This window comes from Equus przewalskii, chromosome 8 (assembly GCF_037783145.1).
Source record: "Equus przewalskii isolate Varuska chromosome 8, EquPr2, whole genome shotgun sequence".
Lineage (NCBI taxonomy): Eukaryota > Metazoa > Chordata > Mammalia > Perissodactyla > Equidae > Equus > Equus przewalskii.
Genome location: NC_091838.1, coordinates 50,774,843 through 50,793,462, shown reverse-complemented (window position 1 = coordinate 50,793,462; position 18,620 = coordinate 50,774,843). Strand labels below are relative to the sequence as shown.

The window sequence follows — 18,620 nt, the reverse complement described above, 5'->3', positions numbered from 1 at the left end:
TAGGTCAGCTGTCATTTTGTGCAGAGAGTACAAAAATGTGCTAGATAGCCAACAAATGCATACATAAAATTTCAAGGATATTTTAGTGGAAATTTCCACTCTCTCACAACAATGGAGCAAAGCCTCTTGACGGGATAATCTTGATGTGATCAGCTTAGCAAGAGTAGAGAATTGCTTTTCAAGTTTAGAAAGAACTGAAGATTAAGCATGAGGTAGAAGGCTGGCTGAACTAAGTGATGTTTAAAGTATTTCTTATATTTGGAGATTTTTAAATTATCCAATAAAATGCTTGGGCGCGTATGTTCACACTTGGTCATTTCCTTTCTTGTATCTTCAATTACTCTCTTCCCTTTATGTCCACACAAAAAACATTTTTTCTCATTGTGGAGAGTAAAATTGCATTTGGATCCCCTCCTGCACCAAACTAGAATAGGGCTTGGCAAACTCTTTCTGTAAAGGGCCAGATGGTAAATATTTTAGACTTTCTGTGTCATATGAGTTTCTCTGGTAACCATTCAGCTGAGCCACTGTAGCGCAAAAGTAATCATAGACAGTACATAAACAAATAAACTTGGTTGTGTTCCAATAAAACTTTATCAAATAAAAAAATATTTATCAAGAATAAAAAGCAGCATGGTCAAATGTGGCCTGTGGCCCATAGTTCGCCAGCACCAGAACACGAGCTGTTTCCCCTTTGCTATTCTACAGCTGCTCCCTCTACTTTTCACTCCCCGTTTCCTCCTTAAGCACTGATCACTTGGCCTTCTTCACATTTTAAAAGCTAATATTTATTCAGAATTAAATTAGGTAATGCATTAAAGACGATTAATAGATAATGCATTAAAGATAGCGCATCTGAAGCACTTGGCACAGTGCCTGGTACACAGTAAATACTAACATGTATTTGTATTCATCAAAGTTACCTCATGGTTCTCACTGTTCCCTGTCTGGTTCTTCTATCTCAAAAAATAGCAAAATACTTGATACCCAGTTGCTCAAGCCAGACTTTCAGAAATTAGCTTTGATTCCTCTTTCTCCCCCACCTCTAATCTACCATCGAGTCTCACTGATTCTCTCTATCATCCCCATTCATGTCTCTTCATCCCCCTTACTACCTGGTAGGCCAGCCCCCTACCCTCTCTTGAAAAATCACTGCAAAGCTCTCCACCAGATTCTCCCTGACTCTAATCTTTCTCTCTTTGGCAAAAGTGTCAATACTTTTAGGATAAAATTCAATATCCTGAACAAGACCTTTAAGATATTCCATGATCTGTCCTTTGCGCAACTCTCCAGCCTTATATGTGAACTCTACGCCTTGTGCTCCACGCTCCAGGTACACTGAGCATAGTTCAGTTCCTTGTCCCCTCTGAACACCTGTTTACAAATCGTCCTGTCTGACTTTTCCAAAAATTAAAAGGGCTCCAATTGCTTAGAAAAAAGTTTGAAAACCAATCCTTTAGTCAAATTAGATCACTGATCTTTCTCCAATGCATACTCTATATTTTTCTCTATTTACCCTATACTACTAAAGTTTCCTATGCTTGACATGCACGTCTCTATCATTTCATTGACATGCTATTTAATCTTTAAATTCTGGCTCAAATCATAAACTTTCCAAGAAGTCATCCAAAGTCTCATTCCAGTCAGAAGTGATCTTTTTGAAATCTTACAGTATTTTGTGCTACTGATATGCTATCTAACATACCTTCTCTAATAGATTTTAAGCTTTTCGAGAATGTCTGTGATTTGTATAATTTTTGTATCATTTGTATGATTTTTAATATTCCATAGTACTTACATGACATCCTCTATTAGAAACAATCATATTGATTAAATATTTTAAATTTATAATACTTTTTAAAAATCAAAGTGCTTAGTGCTAGTTTGATAGTCTATTTAAAATTTTAAGCAATATTTAAATGTAATGGAATTTTAACTGACTTTAGTATACTAAAATGTCTCATTGGAAACAGAATGAAGCCTAATGGGTATTTTAAAAACAAAAAGCTAATACACCAAGGACAGATAAAGAAAGAATGATTGAGCATAAAAGACCAAGAAGATAAAGCAGATTAAAACTAAACGAACTTACACAGTTTTCTTATTCAAAATGAAGCAAAGAGACATCATAAGATTTTACTGACACACATAAATATTCCATGAAAAAGCCAGGAAAAAAATAAGTATCTTTTATATGACATTTTTATCATTTTTTTTGGTGTAAGTTTTTACACATTAAGATAAATGCAAAATAAATACACATCCAGGGAATACTAAATATGACTGAAAGGAATAAAAAGGGGAATAATCAAATACGCAAAATCTGTGAGAAATTTTATTGAAGTTGAGATTGTGTAACTCAGAATAAGGCTAATTCATATCTAAATATATGAAAGACAAAAGGACACAGAATGTGAACCACTTGGCCTTCATCACTAGAAAATGTAAAACGAAGAAGATTTGACTGTAAATGGGATTAAATTCTAGAACATGGTTCAAAGAGAGGACCCTGTGTAGCTTTAAAATTGCGCACTGAGCTGTGTGATTTGGAAGGAAGAAATATTACTCTTCCTTAAGGAAGGATATAATCTTCACTTTTCCATTTCAGTTAGAAATAAGAAATGGACTTTCAAACATATAGTTATATGTATTTAGTTATATGATATGCCATCTTTCTCATTGTTCATTCCATTGACTATTTTGTTTTTAAAACACAATATTTTAATTTGTGTAAAACAATTTTCACTGTCCTTATTTTTGGGGGAAAAATTTTCCAAATGAAATAAGTCAAATGAACACAGATTCTTAAATTGCCTGTGTACTTTTTTTAAAGAAATCTTGTTTTACATATTGAAGTAGACCTCTATCAAATTGTCATTTCCAGTAAAATAATTTTACAGTTGACTGGTTAAGAGGAGAACAAATCAGTCTGGCTGATATAGCAAGTCAGAAACCTTTGGTCATCTGTCTTTCCTTTGACACAGCTCTAATTCCAGGATAAAACGACTGCTGGCAGGAGGAGGAAAACAAAAGAGGACAAGGAATTGAGACACTTCAAACATCAATGGGACTGGAAGGGATATGGTAGGAGGCCAGTGGCTGCTATTCTCATACGTTTTGCTACCATATTTCTTTTGGAAAGGAGGGTTTGATTGAAAGGTGTTGAAGTAGACATGCTTCAGGTATGAGCACAGCCCCCTGCAGGTTCTCTGTGGTTTTGTGTGATTACTTTCCTGTCTCTACACCTGTCTATTCTTTTTTAAACTTCTGCATTACATGTTGCCTCACCATCAATTTCCTCATCAGAATATTTCCCCACCTCATCTCATACTTCTCTATTAGCTTTTGTCCCAGTCTCATTTTCTAAGCAATCGTGAAGCTTCAAGTAAAAACCATGAATTCCTGTGGGGCTGGCCCAGTGGCCGAGTGGTTAAGTTCGAGCGCTCTGCTTTGGTGGGCCAGGGCGGGGTATCCCAGGTTAGGATCCTGGGCACATACATGGCGCCACTCATCATGCTGTGCTGAGGTGGCATCCCACATAGCACAACCAGAAGGACCTACAACTGGAATATACAAGTATGTACTGGGGGGCTTTGAGGAGAAGAAGAAGGAAAAAAAGGAAGATTGGCAACAGATGTTAGCTCAGGTGCCAATCACAAAAAAAAAAAGCAATGAATTTCTCACATACCAGAACAAAATCAAAACCAAAACCACTCTTTGGACTAAAAGCTACAGAAATTACAGTTTTATGTCTATCCCAAGCTTTAATGCCTAAGAAAAGTATACTAGATCCACTTTCCCACTATGTGAACTTCAAGCATATATCCAGGTTAAACTAGAATCTATTGCCTCTCTCTCTCATAGTATACACAGTATATAAATTCAGATCCTGGACCATGGGATTTAAATCCCTTTCAAAAGGTCATCTGGCTTTCAACTGCTTTTAACAGAAAACACGCATACATGCACATACACACTGACCCCACAGGGAGATTATTTGTGGACCATATTCATAAATGCAGAGATTGACAAAAAAATCAAACACAAGGGCAGAAGGGCACTGTACACACATGCAACATTTTATACCATTCAAGAAAAATTTGTTGAAATCCTGCTATGTGGTAGTATCCAACAAGAACTGGGGAAGATGGAAAGATAAGCCAGACTAGGTTACTATCTTCTGTGATACACTTTCATGCCACTTGGTACTTCTCCATCAAGGCAAGCTCTGTAACTTTGACTAATTATTACTTTATTTCTTTGTTAAGACCTGCCTTTCCCACTGGAGCTAAAATACCATACACACGACCCCAGTTAATACATACCATGGAGTCTGTCACAGATTAGAAATTCAATAAATGTTTACTGAATAACAATATAATGTTATGTTAAAATGTTATAAGGTAGTGAATAAAAGTGTCAGTTAAGAAAAAAACTTCATCTTAGAATAAAAAGTTAGAGGGATTTGTCCAGTTAAAGCAATATCAGAGAGGAAAGATGGATTCTGCCTGAGTGTTTTCCATTCTACAAAGTCTACGGTACCAAACAGCTTTCCAAGCCCAAGGGAAGAGTGAGCCAAAATGCCTACCTTTTCCCATATGTTGGAAGAACGAGCTATCATTACTCCTAGTAGAATTTTACACTGCTCAGCTAAGGCTTTATTAAATTTCCAACAAATACCTGCTACTGTCTCTTTGGAAGTCTTCCTAGTAGGCAACAGGAACAGGACTCAATTGAATAAAAAGCATATAGTAGCTCCATATACCTATTCAGAGTATATGAGAATTTCATTAAAAAGGTTCTTTACATAAAACTGTGTTTCTGTTTATACTCTGATGCTTAAAAACCTTTAAGCGTTTAATTTTAATGAAATTAAAAAGTCTTTTCCTTAGTAGGTACTTCTCAGCTTACAATTAAACTCTTTGTGGTTTAGTTATTTACAGTTACTAGGCCTTTACTGATTACTAGCATGTATAATGCCTTTGGCTATTTACATCTTAAAATCATGCCCAATCAAATTAAATAAATCCTATATTAAATTAAAAGCAGTTCCCTTAGAAATTTTTATTTTGAAGAGAAAGTTTTTTCCCCCTTAATGATACGAAACGAACTAATTATAAAAACATACCGTTAGCAACAGTGGAGTTACCTAAAGAGCACCAGCTTTGGAGCGTATCTGACCAGCAGGAAACTTCTGAGTCTCAGTTTTCTGATATGTTTACTTAATGAGATGAATAAATATATGGTAATGTTTGTGTTTTAAGGAAATGATTAAATACCATAAGAATTCATTAGCAAATTTTTAATAATTTGATTATGAGTGTAATCTTTATGTTTGGGATGGGATAATGTAAGATAATTTGAATTTTAGATGTAAATGTATAGTTCCTTAACAATAGCTTTCAAGAGTTCTATTTACTCTTTCTATAAATAGTAATAACAGAACACTAGAATATGAGATGATAAATATTTGATATACTTTTATAAGATAATTTATAGATTTTAAAACTTCAATGTACCAGTTTAACATCTTCAGGAACACAGTTTTAAGTTATCTTGTCTATATCAGAGACAAATTGAATTGTTCATTCATTCATTCATTCCTTCTAACAAACATTGAGTATTTAGTAGATATCAACTATTATCTTAGGTACCAGAGACATTAAAATGAACGTGATATAGTACCTCCCCTCAAGAACTTTATAATCTAATGAGATTCAGACAAATACAAATAAATAATAACATGACATGCTATTAATACACAGATGACCCTTAAGAATCTGAAAAACAAGCTTCTATTTTCTATTATAAACAAAGTTTCTTCAGGGGCCGGCCCGGTGGTGCAGTGGTTAAGTGCACACGTTCTGCTTCGGCGGCCCGGGGTTCGCCGGTTCAGATCCCAGGTGTGGACATGGCATCACTTGGCAAAGCCATGCTGTGGTAGGCGTCCCACATATAAAATAGAGGAAGATGGGCACGGATGTTAGCTCAGGGCCAGTCTTCCTCAGCAAAAAGGGGAAGATTGGCAGCAGATGTTAGCTCAGGGCTAATCTTTCCCCCCAAAAAAAGTTTTTTTTCAATTCAACAACAAAAAAACCAACTCAATTAGAGAATGGGCAAAGGACTCAAATAGACATTTCTCCAAAGAAGATATACAAACAGCCAATAAGCACATGAAAAGATGCTCAACATCACTAATCATTACGAAAAGGCAAATCTAAACTACAATGAGATACCACCTCACACCCATTTGGATGGCTATTATAAAAAAAATAGCAAGTATTTTGGCAAGGATGTGGAGCAACTGGAACTCTTGTGTACTCCTGGTGGGAGTGTGAAATGGTGCAGCTACTATAGAAAACAGTATGGTAGCTCCTCAAAAAATTAAAAATAGAATTACCATATGATCCAGCAATTTCACTGTGGGTATATGCCCAAAAGAATTGAACGCAGGGTCTTGAAAACATTTGTACACCCATGTTCATAGCAGCATTTTTCACAAGTGCTAAAAGGTGAAAGCAATGCAAATGTCCATGACAGATGAATGGAGGAAAAAATGGCATACATATATACACACAACAGAATATTAGGCAGCCTTAAAAAGGAAAGAAATTCTAAGACATGTTTCAACAAATATGAACCTTAAGGATATTAATATAAGTGAAATAACCCAGTCACAAAATGACGAATACTATAAGATTTCACTTAGATGAGGTACCTGGAGTAGTTAAATTCACAGAGACAGAAAATAAAAGAGTGGTTGCCAGAAGCTGGAGGAAAGGGCAAATGGAGAGTTGTTGTTTCATGGCTACAGAGTTCCAGTTTTGCAGGATAAAAGGAGTTCTAGAGGTGGAGGGTGCTGATGATTGCACAATGATGTGAAGGTACTTAGTGCCATCGAACTGTAGACCTAAAACTGATTAAGGTGTTAAAATTTTTTTTTTTTTGAGGAAGATTAGCCCTGAGCTAACTACTGCCAATCCTCCTCTTTTCGCTGAGGAAGACTGGCCCTGAGCTAACATCCATGCCCATCTTCCTCTACTTTATATGTAGGATGCCTACCACAGCATGGCGTGCCAAGTGGTGCCATGTCTGCACCCGGGATCTGAACCAGTGAACCCCAGGCCGCCAAAGTGGAACATGTGCACTTAACCGCTGCACCACTGGGCCAGTCCCTAAGGTGTTAAATTTAGTGTTATGTCTATTTTGAAGTTTTTAAAGAATATGAAATTCAATTCAAATTTAAGAAATATTAAATTGATTTCCATTAACAATAAAATTACTGCCTTTCTCAGAGACTTGTTGATACTAGCTTTCTATAGAAGAACTTTAACACAGTTAACAATATGTTAATAATAGCTTTCACTTATAAGAAATATTTTGTTTATCTCACCTATAATATTGAAGCACCTGAACTTATGAGCAAACAACAGTGGCATGACTAATGATAATTTTTTTTTTTTTAGGAAGATTAGCTCTGAGCTAACATCTGCCACCAATCCTCCTCTTTTTGCTGAGGAAGACTGGCTCTGAGCTAACATCAGTGCCCATCTTCCTCTATTTTTTATATGTGGGATGCCTGCTACAGCATGGCTTGATAAGCGGTGCGTAGGTCCTCACCCAGGATCCAAACCATGGAACCCTGGGCCGCCAAAGTGGAACATGAGAACTTAACTGCAGTGCCATTGGGCTGGCCGCAATGATACGCTCAATTAATAATGGCTGATAGTGTTGTAAGAGCTAAAACATTATTATAATTTCAAAAGTGAGAAATATGCCTAAATTTACTGTTAAAGGCACACTCTTTGTTAGAATCCTTAACATGTTATATATCCTGTAGTGTTAGTTTGAGTTGTCTAATGACATAAAAGATAATACCACTACTTGACATCTCTATTAGTCTTCATTATTACAAAGTTCCCTGTTAACACACCTGTGAATTCAGTAAACATTCACCTAGAACTATTACGTACTAGAACAGTGGTTTTAAGCCTTTCAGGATTACATACTAGAACAGTTGTTTGAAATCTTTTAAAATATTGCCTCCATTTCAGTAAAAAATTATTTACAAATGATACACATATTCTACTATACTTTTATAATACATAAAACATATACAAATATTTTAAAAGATAAAAATGCAACAAGTATTTGCAAATCATTATTCCTAATGGTAAAATAAGAGTATGCTCTCAAGAAAAATGTTTGAAGTAATGTGTGTTATAATTTTCAGAAATATTGGTTTGCTCACCACTCCTCTTCCTCTTTTTCCTGAGCACTCCTAGACTACATTTCCCAATCTCCTATTTTCCAGCATCAGCCTTGTGACTGAGCTGTAGCCAGTGAAATGTAAGCAGAAGTGACTGTACTATCTCCAATTCTTGCCCATGAAAACCTTGCACGTGCTGGCTGGATAGAGAAGGCTGCAAGGCCCTCGAAGAGGGCCAAGCCACAGATGAACAGAGCCTCAAACCTCCCACAGGGAAGGCCACTGAGAAGAAATGCACGGGACTGATATTTGCTCGGTAAACAAACTTCCGCATCAAAGTTTTCAAAGTTTATACACTATAGGCGCTGGCATTATGTTGCTAATAACTAGAGCTCCTGAAGGCCTGCTTTCAAATCCAGTTTTCCCATCCTTAGCTTTAATGATGTTGCAGTTGAAAAAGAAACATCACAGAGACGCACTATAGACAATATAAAGTAGAAACGCAAGGTAAGGTTCACTGTTAACAAGAGTGGGTGTAAATCTACATTTTATTAATCTTCCTGATAACTTGGAACTTTTTGGTGAGCTTCTCGTCAGATCTTAGAGAGCCACTGTACGGGCTTCCTCAGTGCTGATGAGGAGGTTGACTAGGAGTACAGGTTTCAGGTGACCTTTTCTGTGTGGTTGCAGTATTAGTATTACTCTCGATCCACAGTTTCATTGCAGGAATCTTTTTAAGCCACTTGCCCGTTTTCTGATGGTGACCTAAAGTGACTAATACCTCCAGAAAGGCGGGCAACACACGACCATCTGACATCAGACCAGCTGAGGACACCAGAGTAACGTCATAGATTAATGTTAGTAATGCTTCATTTCTTTTTGTCTTTTAGATTAAAAACTAAAAATTAGTTCTACCATTTTCTTTCCAGGGAACTTAATCATGCACCCCGAGGAGTACACGGGCCTTTCATTGAGGATCACCACATTTGAAACTATACCAGACACTGAGAAGGAGAAATAAGAAAGACTGTAGCCAGGAGCTTGACAAATAAATAAATGATTACAGTTACTAAGTGTTATAAACAGCTTAAATGTAAAGTACTGTGTGAGCTTAGAAATTATTACAAGATGAAAAGAGCATAGATTCCTGAGTGACCACAGGTCGCTCAGCCGATCTCCAGTTAAGCTCTGGATCCAAAGCTCTTTCACCTATTCAGTTGTTCCCACAAGTATCACACTTCTCATTAAAAAACCCTAAAAACTCTTATTTGATTCCATCTCCCCCAAGTTACAGTCTTATTTCTCTATTAGTATTTTTTTTTTTTTTGAGGAAGATTGGCCCTGAGCTAACTACTGCCAATCCTGCTCTTTTTTCTGAGGCATGCTGGCCCTGAGCTAACACCCGTGCCCATCCTCCTCTACTTTATATGTGGGACACCTACCACAGCATGGCGTGCCAAGCGGTGCCATGTCTGCACCCGGGATCTGAACCGGCGAACCCCGGGCTACCGAGAAGTAGAACATGCGAACTTAACCACTGTGCCACCACGTCGGCCCCTTCTTTATTTAGTATTTTATCAGAAATCCTAGAAAGAGTTTTTATCTGTACTGTAGAACACAGTAGTCACTAGTCATATGTGCTTATTTAAATTTAAATTAATTTAATTAAATATGTAAAAAAATTAAAAATTCAGTTACTCAGTCACACTAGCCACATTTCAAGTGCTCAATAGCCACATGTGGCTAGTGCTACCAAATCGTACTGGAGAGCACAGATGTAGAATGTTGCCATCATTGCCAAAGGTTCTATTTGACAGTGCTGGTCTAGACTACAACACAATAATTTAGGGTGAAGTCTCTAGATCCATCCTGCCTGGATTCAAATCCGGACTTCTACCCTTACTAGCTGGATAAACTTGGGGAACTTAATCACACTCTTTCTACTTTGGTTTACTTATCTGTAAAATGAGGATAACAGTAATTAATGCTTGCTTCATAACATTGTTGTGAGATTTAAATAATTTACGTGTAAAGTGCTTAGAATTGTGCCTAGCACATAAAAGGTGCTCAATAAATATTGTGTTCTTATGTTTATTCTTGAAATTTATTCTCACTGACTCTACTTCACCTCCCATTTTCTTTAATCTACTCCAATCAGGCTCTGTCCATCACTGCAAGTTTTGCCAAAGTTTACCAAATTCCTCCACTTTGTCAAATCCCATGGTCAATTCTTCTTAACTTGACCCATCAGAAGCACTTGATGCAGCTGATTATCTTTCTTAAAATAATTTCTTCATTTGGTTTCCAAGATACCATATTCTTCTTTTCTTTTTCTTTAATGGCTGCTCTCTCTTAAGTTTCCTTTGATGGATTCTCTTCCTGACTTCTAAATGTTGGAGTATCCCAGGGCTCAGTCTTTAGTTTTCTTCTTGATTCAAGTTACCCTAAGTAATCTTATCCAAGGCCTTACCCTAAGTAAAATGCCATGGCTTTAAATACTACCTGCTGATTACTCCCAAATTACATCCTTCATCTTAACTCACTAGGCGCCAGACTCGTATTCAATTAACGATATAACACTTAGATGTCCAATAGGCATCTCAACATAAATATGTTTAAAATAGAATTCTTGGTTCCACCCCAAGGCTGAATTGGCCATTGATGTCTTACATCTATAAAGTGATTTTAAAGTTTTCAAAGCACTTTCTTATATGTTTTTTAATATTATCTTTTTAGAAATCCTTTTAGGACAGCAGGTGTTAATTCCATCTGTCAGATGAACTCTCTGCGACTCAGATATGTTGGGCAGATCTTTAAAGAGGCTATAGTTGATATCTTATATAACCCAGAGTAAGCAATAGACTCCAAGTCTCCTTATTCTCTCTATATGCTTTCTACTAGTTATGATGCCTAGTCATTCTTAATCTTTAGAAACAGTGACTTTAAAGGTGAGTTTCCAATCAATAGAAAAAGGAGCACATAAAACAGCGTGGCAGAAGAAAAGATATGTAACTCAGCTACCATGTGTATTGGCCAAGGCACCTTTATAAGTGGTTTCCCCTTGGCCAGTTATTGTTTACATATGATTACTATTATATCATCCAGAATAATTTCACTATTCTTTAGAAAGATTTCATTTTGCTCAGTTTCCTATTCTTCAAAAGGCAAGTTAGCAGTCTTGTCTGGACTTGAAATCCATATTGGTGCAATGATATTTATTTTTACAATGATAAATTCCATCTTAAAAATTGAAAACATTATAGTACATCATTCATTAAATGATAACTCTGTAACTTAATTACATGAAGATCTCCATTAGAGGTCAGGAAAATCAAGAGAAAACTAAGTGAATCTTTGAAAATGCAAACATGCTAATTAAAAATGTATTTCTTGGTTTTAGGTAAGTTACTCAATACATCTTATATATTTATGTCTAAACAAAGAATCTATTGTAGATCCACCATCATGAAATGAGTTCATTACTTTAGATAATGTTATCATACGATCAAATAGTTTAGACATTAAATTTTAGGATTTCAGTTTTAAATACTGTTGGAACTTGTGATTGAATTCTTTTCTTAAGAAAAGAAAACATAAAAATCTTACTTGAAACACATACACATATGCACACAAATACAGAATTCTGAAACCCATTGAAGGTTTGGAGTCCAATAATTGCAAAACAATCACTGTTGGTTATTTTACAGTTAAACTTAGGCTTTAAAATGAGAGATACTCTGAATTCCATTGTCAATAGATAAAAGCTATTGGGTAAATAGGTAGGAATAATTGCACAATTTAAGAATGATTAGAATTTTAAGTATTATAATGTCACTGAACATTAATGAAAATGACAAAAAGGAATACTTTATTTCCTGCTATGCTATATATACAGGAAGGAGCTATATGATATACTAAGGAACAAAGCTACACTTTTAAATTTGCCAACATCACAATGTTTTTGAAGAGAGAAATCTGTAACCACTTATACATGAAAACTAAATCAATGTTGTTACAGAATCACTGTGTATGGTCAACAGATCTATACTTTTTTAATAAAAATATTATCAAAGAAAGATATATGGGATATTCATGCCAAAGCTGTAAAGATATGAAATTGATCATTGAGAAATATTGATCATTCTCTTCTTGAAATCTTCTATAATCTTAGCTTCTGTGACACTATTCCCTCATAGTTTTTGTCTTGTCTTCAGGATCATTCCTTCTTGGTCTCCTTCGTGGGCTCAGGACTCATCCCTCTCCCTCCTTCCTCTATACTTCCAATATCCATTAATAGCACTACAACCACCCACCACTGATGTAAGCCAGAATTACAGAAATCATCCTGGAATCCTCACCCCTTCAGCTCTCCATATCCAACCAGTCACTAAATCATTATGACTGACTACTAATTTTGCTCTGTAAAAATTCCCTGAATCTATCACTTTCTCTCTATCTTTACTACAATTGACTTAATTCAAGTTCTTATTTCTTATCTGAATTATTGTGCTACTCTGCTAATTTATCCCAAAATGTTCTTTACCAGATGCTGACTTAGGCTGATGACTTTATTGCAGCCCCACTAGAACACAAGCCCTAAGAGAAGGATCTCGTGTCTGTTCGTGTTTTCTTTAGGATAGTCCCTGGCATATGGTAGACACTCCAAACATATTTGTTAGATAAATAAATGGCAGCCTGAATGTCCTACAAATTATATTTTATACAAATCTGATCATATCAGTCCTCTACTGAAAACCTTTTAACACTTCCTATCACCTATAAATTAATATGATCTACAGGACTCTCCATGATCTGGTCTCAACTTATCTATCAGCCTCATCTCTGGCCACATTCACTCTAACATTTTGTTAAAATTACAACTAACTGCCTACCGTTCCTGTACAAAGTGTGCCTCCATGCCTTTGGCCATTACCGTTCCTATCTGGAACACATTTCTAACCGTCCTTTACCTGGTTAGCAATTACTCTTCTTTCAGACCTTAGTTCAGGTACAATCTTCTCCAGGTATTCATTCCTGAATTCCAGGTTGAGTCAAGTGGCCTTCCTCTGAGCATCCAGCACACTTTCTATGTAATTCTGGTTTTACCACTGACATATGATCTTGAGGCAATCTGTTTAAGTATCTATCTTCTACTACATTATATGCAACTCACGTCATAAATGATTTCTTATTCATCTTTGTTCTCCATGTGCCTGGCATGTAGTAAGTGCTCAATATTTACCAAAAAGCCCTGAATGAATGGAGATAATTATTTAGTTTAACACTACATATTCTCTAACTTGTAGTCTTAATCATGTCTGTTTTAAGTTATTAATTTTTTTAATTAATAAACTGTACTTTTAGAGCAGTTTTAGGTTTACAGATGTTTATAAACGTTTTAAAGAGAAAAATGCAATAAAATTTCTAACTGCCTTAGAAATAGTGAAAAAATTCTATTTGAAAAGGCCAATATTTATTGTACTAGCACAACACAGTTAATTATGTATAAATAGTAATTTAAAAAGCATTTAAATATGGTCTTTATGTCCATAAATCAAATTTCTACTTCCATGTTAAAATGCAAAATAACATTTTAAAACACTAAATGAAAAATTCTTATAATAATAGCCACATTAAATATAGGGATTCACAAGCAGGATACAAGGAATACCATCAAATAACTATTTCAATATAATATTATTATATAAGGCTCAAATTCCAGAATCACTGCTATAGTTTGTAACATCAAGATTAGCCGGGTCCAGAAATTAACATATCCTTAAATTCTTTTGTGTTGCAGATTTATGTCTTGACTTTTGTATACAAGAACCCTAGTATTCAAACATAAATGAGATTTAATCCATTTGCCTATAATTTATTTGCTGTAAAAGAAACACCATATTATATAGCTTTTGTTTGTTAAGTAGAAGATATGCTATTATTTCCAAGATACCAGGGATTTAATGTTTAATTATCAACACCCATTTGAAAAAAAAGACGTTGCTTTGACTCACAAATTTCTTAATTGCTAACAGCGGCTTTTCTGAGTAGGAGTGTTGTATCTAATTTCTTTTTGCAGATGTGATTTAGCAACTGAATTTTCAAGTAGTAAAGCTTTGAATATCTTCGCTGTCAGCAGAAAATTCCTCCATCCCTGCTGCTGGAGAATACTGTTGCTTGAAGTTTTAACAGGGAAATAAAACTGCAGTGAGAAAATTGATACTACTGGTAAACGCTGCTTACAAACTGAAAAAGAAATTAGGCTGTCAGCAATAAAAGAACTATATTATTCACACAAAATATGAGGTGTCATCTTCATCACCACACTTGCTGGCCATGAAAATTAATTTGGCTGGTTCCGACTTGAGGAACCTAAAGCAAAACAAATTTCTCACAGATCAGAGTGCCTTTACAAGGATCAGCAACCGGCAGGCAGGGAGACCACAGCTTAACTCCTCCCTGAGGAGGAAAGACATTTAACCCATTTCAAGAACAGTGGCTAAGGTTCACTTTGAAGCAGGTTCATTCATAACTGAAAAACAAAGTCATCGTTATATTTTCAGAAAGGTTGACTAGTTTAAAATGCCTCTTTCCCTCTGGAACATGTCGTCATCCATACATTACTGCAATACAACGAGTAGGAGAAAAAAATATGTACTTTGATTACAACTCAAATATGAATTCAAAAGTAACATAAAAATGCCTACCCGTTTGGCTGAGCTGAGAAGCGCTGCGACTTTTCCGGGAAAGACCAACAATAGCTACCATTTTGGCCCCAATGCTAGAGCGCCGCTTTTTGCCACTGGAGCCCAAGGCGCCCACTGCAGTGTCAGACTGGCTGCCATCATTCTTCTCAAGTGAGCACATGTCTCCGCTGATGCTGGTGCTTTTAGTCATGTTCTTCCCTGAGATGCCCATTTGTCTGCTTTGCATTTTGGATGTAAAGACACTGTAGGCCGTTGGATTGTTAAAAGTGAGGGCAACAGTAAAAAGGAAAAGACAGAAAAGGTATTTTAGATGAAACATCTGGAGTATAATTAAATTATATCATTTACAGGACATAGTTTTAGAATTTAAAAATTTTCAAATACCATGGTCTTGAATGGGCTTTACTATTCAGGGCCAATTTTAATGAAACTATGGGAAATCAGACATAACTTCATTTCTGGCGTCAAAGAGGACACTAGATTACATGGCCATAGGGAAAAAAAAACCCACAAAATATCAGTGGGCTCATTTAAGAAAATACGCTGTCCTGCAAGTGCAAATATGCTTTAAGGCAGCCACATAACATATGGAAGAAGTTCTCAAAAGCATTCTTCTCTAATTGGCTTTGCCTTCCAAAATAAATTAGATGAGTGGGAAAATTTTAGAAAAAATGGCAAAAATTACAGGATCCATTGCTAAGAATGGCCCTTTAAAATGTTTTTTTTTCATTTTATGAAAAACCTAATAAGATTTATCTAATAATAGTTAAATTTTCTAGCAGGGATTGATGTTTCCTTTAGCTTTGAATTAAAAATAATTTATTTTACTTTACATAATTTTATGTTTATTGATATAAGCCTCTATTACAAAAATAAAGAAAAGAAAGATTTCCGACTTGTATTCATGTGAAAGAAAGAAAAGTCATTATCAGTTGTCTAGACAATATTATCAGAAAGCAATCACTGAGTCAATGAAGCACGTGGCTGATTGATGAGCTGCCGCTAGACTAACACTGCAAATGGGAGGAACTAAAGAAAAGGACCCCGGGTTTTCTGTAAGTACTGGGGGTGGTAGGAAGTAGAGCAGGGGATGAAGGATCAGAGCAGGCTATCCAGCTGGCCCTATGAACCTGCAAGAATGTGAAGGAGGTAGTCTGCTTTGCAGGAATGGGAAGACCTACTTACATATTATCAAGCATTGACTGAGTATTAGAAAGTAATAGTTTCTGTTTTAATTTAGTTCTGATAATCGAAGTGTATAACACATAACTATAGAAACAAAAGAAATCAAGAAACATCAGAAATATATTTATATATCATTTAAAGGATGAGAATTAGAAAACGAACTTATTGAGGTGATCTCTTATCTCTAATTCAATCTCTTCCTAAAAATATTTTTTTCTCTATTCTATAGCAAAATCTGCTAAAAGGCTAGGACCACATCTTAATTTTATTAATGTATGTATATTTTCTCCAAGTATTTAAGAGGGGAAAAGCTCAGTGTAAAATTTTTTAAAAACACAATCAAGTGTACTATCTTCTCTCTCACATTAGTTTCAAGAAGAAATGAGGCATAAACAGGCCAAAAGAGAGAAAGAACAGAGAGAAAAGTCTATATGCTTCTACAAACCCCAAGTCAATCATTTCAAGCTTGTTTGATTTTGCTATTCTTTAATAAACAACAATAGAATGAAACGGAGTTTTGGTGGCAAACAGACATGGGCCTGAATTCCAGCTTTCCTGCTACTTAACTGACTGCCTTTAGAGGAGCTCGTTGCTCTACTCTGAGTCTCAGGCTCCTCATTTACAAAATGCGAATATTTTACTTTCCGTGCTTATTTTCAAGAATATAGATAATACATCTAAAGTAAAAATTCAACAAATGGAAATTATAACAATTATTATTCAGGAATATGCACAATAGATAAAATGAGGTTAAAGCCCTTCAACCTGCATTATATAAATACTTAACCGTACCAACACACATGATATTTGTAATTATAAATTTAAATTTGAAATTTTTGAGATTAAAATGTCTAAAATGGTTTTCATATAGTCACTATTATATAATGAGGAGTAGATTTGTCCTGAAAGTCAGGAAATCTGAGTTTGATCTTCAGTTTTACTGACTGATCTTGGGAGAGTTGTTTCCCTTTCAGGTATTTAGTTTCCTCATTTAATAAATGAGAAAACATAACTAAAGCATTAAGCAGAATGCCAGACACATAAGAGCCCCCAAAATTATTCTCTTCCTCTTTTTCCTTGTTATTATCACCACCACCATCATTATCATCCATTAAGCATCCATTAACTTCTTGAACTGGAATATCTATAAGGTCTTCTTCTTTAACTACTAAATGTTTTCCTCCTCTAGATAGCTCTTGTTCCATGGATTCTGGGCAAATAAACACAGAAATGCAACACATGATTTTCACAGTATGCTACTATCAGAAAAGGCATGGCATAGCCTAGAAAAGTCACAGTTTGGTTAAGACTAAGGCTTTGAAAATAATAACATATGTTCCATAGTCACAGTAACCTAGTGCTCCTGCTATGTAGGAATTTTTACCCCAAACATACACTTTTCTAAAAGAACTACCTAATCAATTACCTACCAAGGACGTCAAAGATATACTCACAAAATATTGCTTATTGTGCCTTGTGACTTTTGAATTTTAATTTTCTTGGTTGGCTAAAAAGGCCATAAAGAACCTGGCCAAAATCAAGCAGGATACAATGAATATTAACTGGAACTGACAAATCAGTTAGTAAATAAATATTTTAATTACTATTTGGTTTTAAAGAAGTATACTTCTCTTCAACTTAACAACTTTGATAACGCATTATCTACAAAAAGTGTTATTAAAAATTTTGTTAGGTGGGTCTACTTTTCATCTCCTTGAAACCTAGAGATCAGCAGGAGTTAGTTTATAATAGCTGCCCTCGAGTGCTGTGTTTGGAGGGTGGGAGACTGAGGCTAGGGTATCACCACTAGTTTCCCTTACTTTCCTCACTGCACATCACCTAAAACTACAAGCACATAATGTTGCAAGCAAACAAACCATCAACCAAGAATTTTAAAGTTTTGTGACTCTTGATTTATGGAATACATTGTAGTAAAGACTCTGTAAACATGGGCGATCATTTGGAATGCTCAGTGTGGTTAGAAAGCAAAGACCCATCACATTATCAATTACATTAAAAGAGAAAATTTGTAAGAGCCTGGGAATATGGTAAGTTTCCAATATTGCTTGTGGGGGTCTCAGTGCTAGATTTCTGAAGGGTAATTTGGCAAGATGTATCAAAGTCTTAAAAAAAAAGCAAGCCTAACTTTTAACCTATTAATTCTACTTTTAGGATTCATCCTAAGGGAAAACTTAGCAATGTGTACAAATTTAGCAAGAATTATATTTATTGCAGATTTTATTATAATAGCAAAACACACACACACGGGAAAACCTCGTAAATGCCCAACAGTAGAGGGTGTTTAACTAAGTTACGTTCATCAATAAAATAGAATGTACTTTTGAAAATGCTGCTGTAAATAAATATTTATTGACATAAAATATGTTCCTGATATGGAGGGAAGGATGGGAGGAAGCAGACATTTACAGCTTAGCTTTGGCTACACACATAACAAATATGGATTTACCCTACTACTAGGGGACACAGAAAAATTCAAATCCCAGAGGCTATCCAGCGGC

General features: G+C 35.5%; 1 protein-coding gene across 49 annotated transcripts in view; it reads right to left on the bottom strand.

Moving 5' to 3' along the window:
* Positions 1 to 18,620, bottom strand: part of RIMS2 (regulating synaptic membrane exocytosis 2) — a 573,066-nt gene that overhangs the window by 72,516 nt on the left and 481,930 nt on the right. For 14 of the 49 annotated variants that reach the window (XM_070630747.1, XM_070630750.1, XM_070630743.1 and 11 more), the window contains one exon: positions 14,917 to 15,158. The exons of the other annotated variants lie outside the window; for them this stretch is intronic. In XM_070630747.1, coding sequence (XP_070486848.1) covers positions 14,917 to 15,158 — 242 coding nt within the window. The remainder of the gene's footprint in view (positions 1 to 14,916; positions 15,159 to 18,620) is intronic. 49 annotated transcript variants of the gene reach the window in all.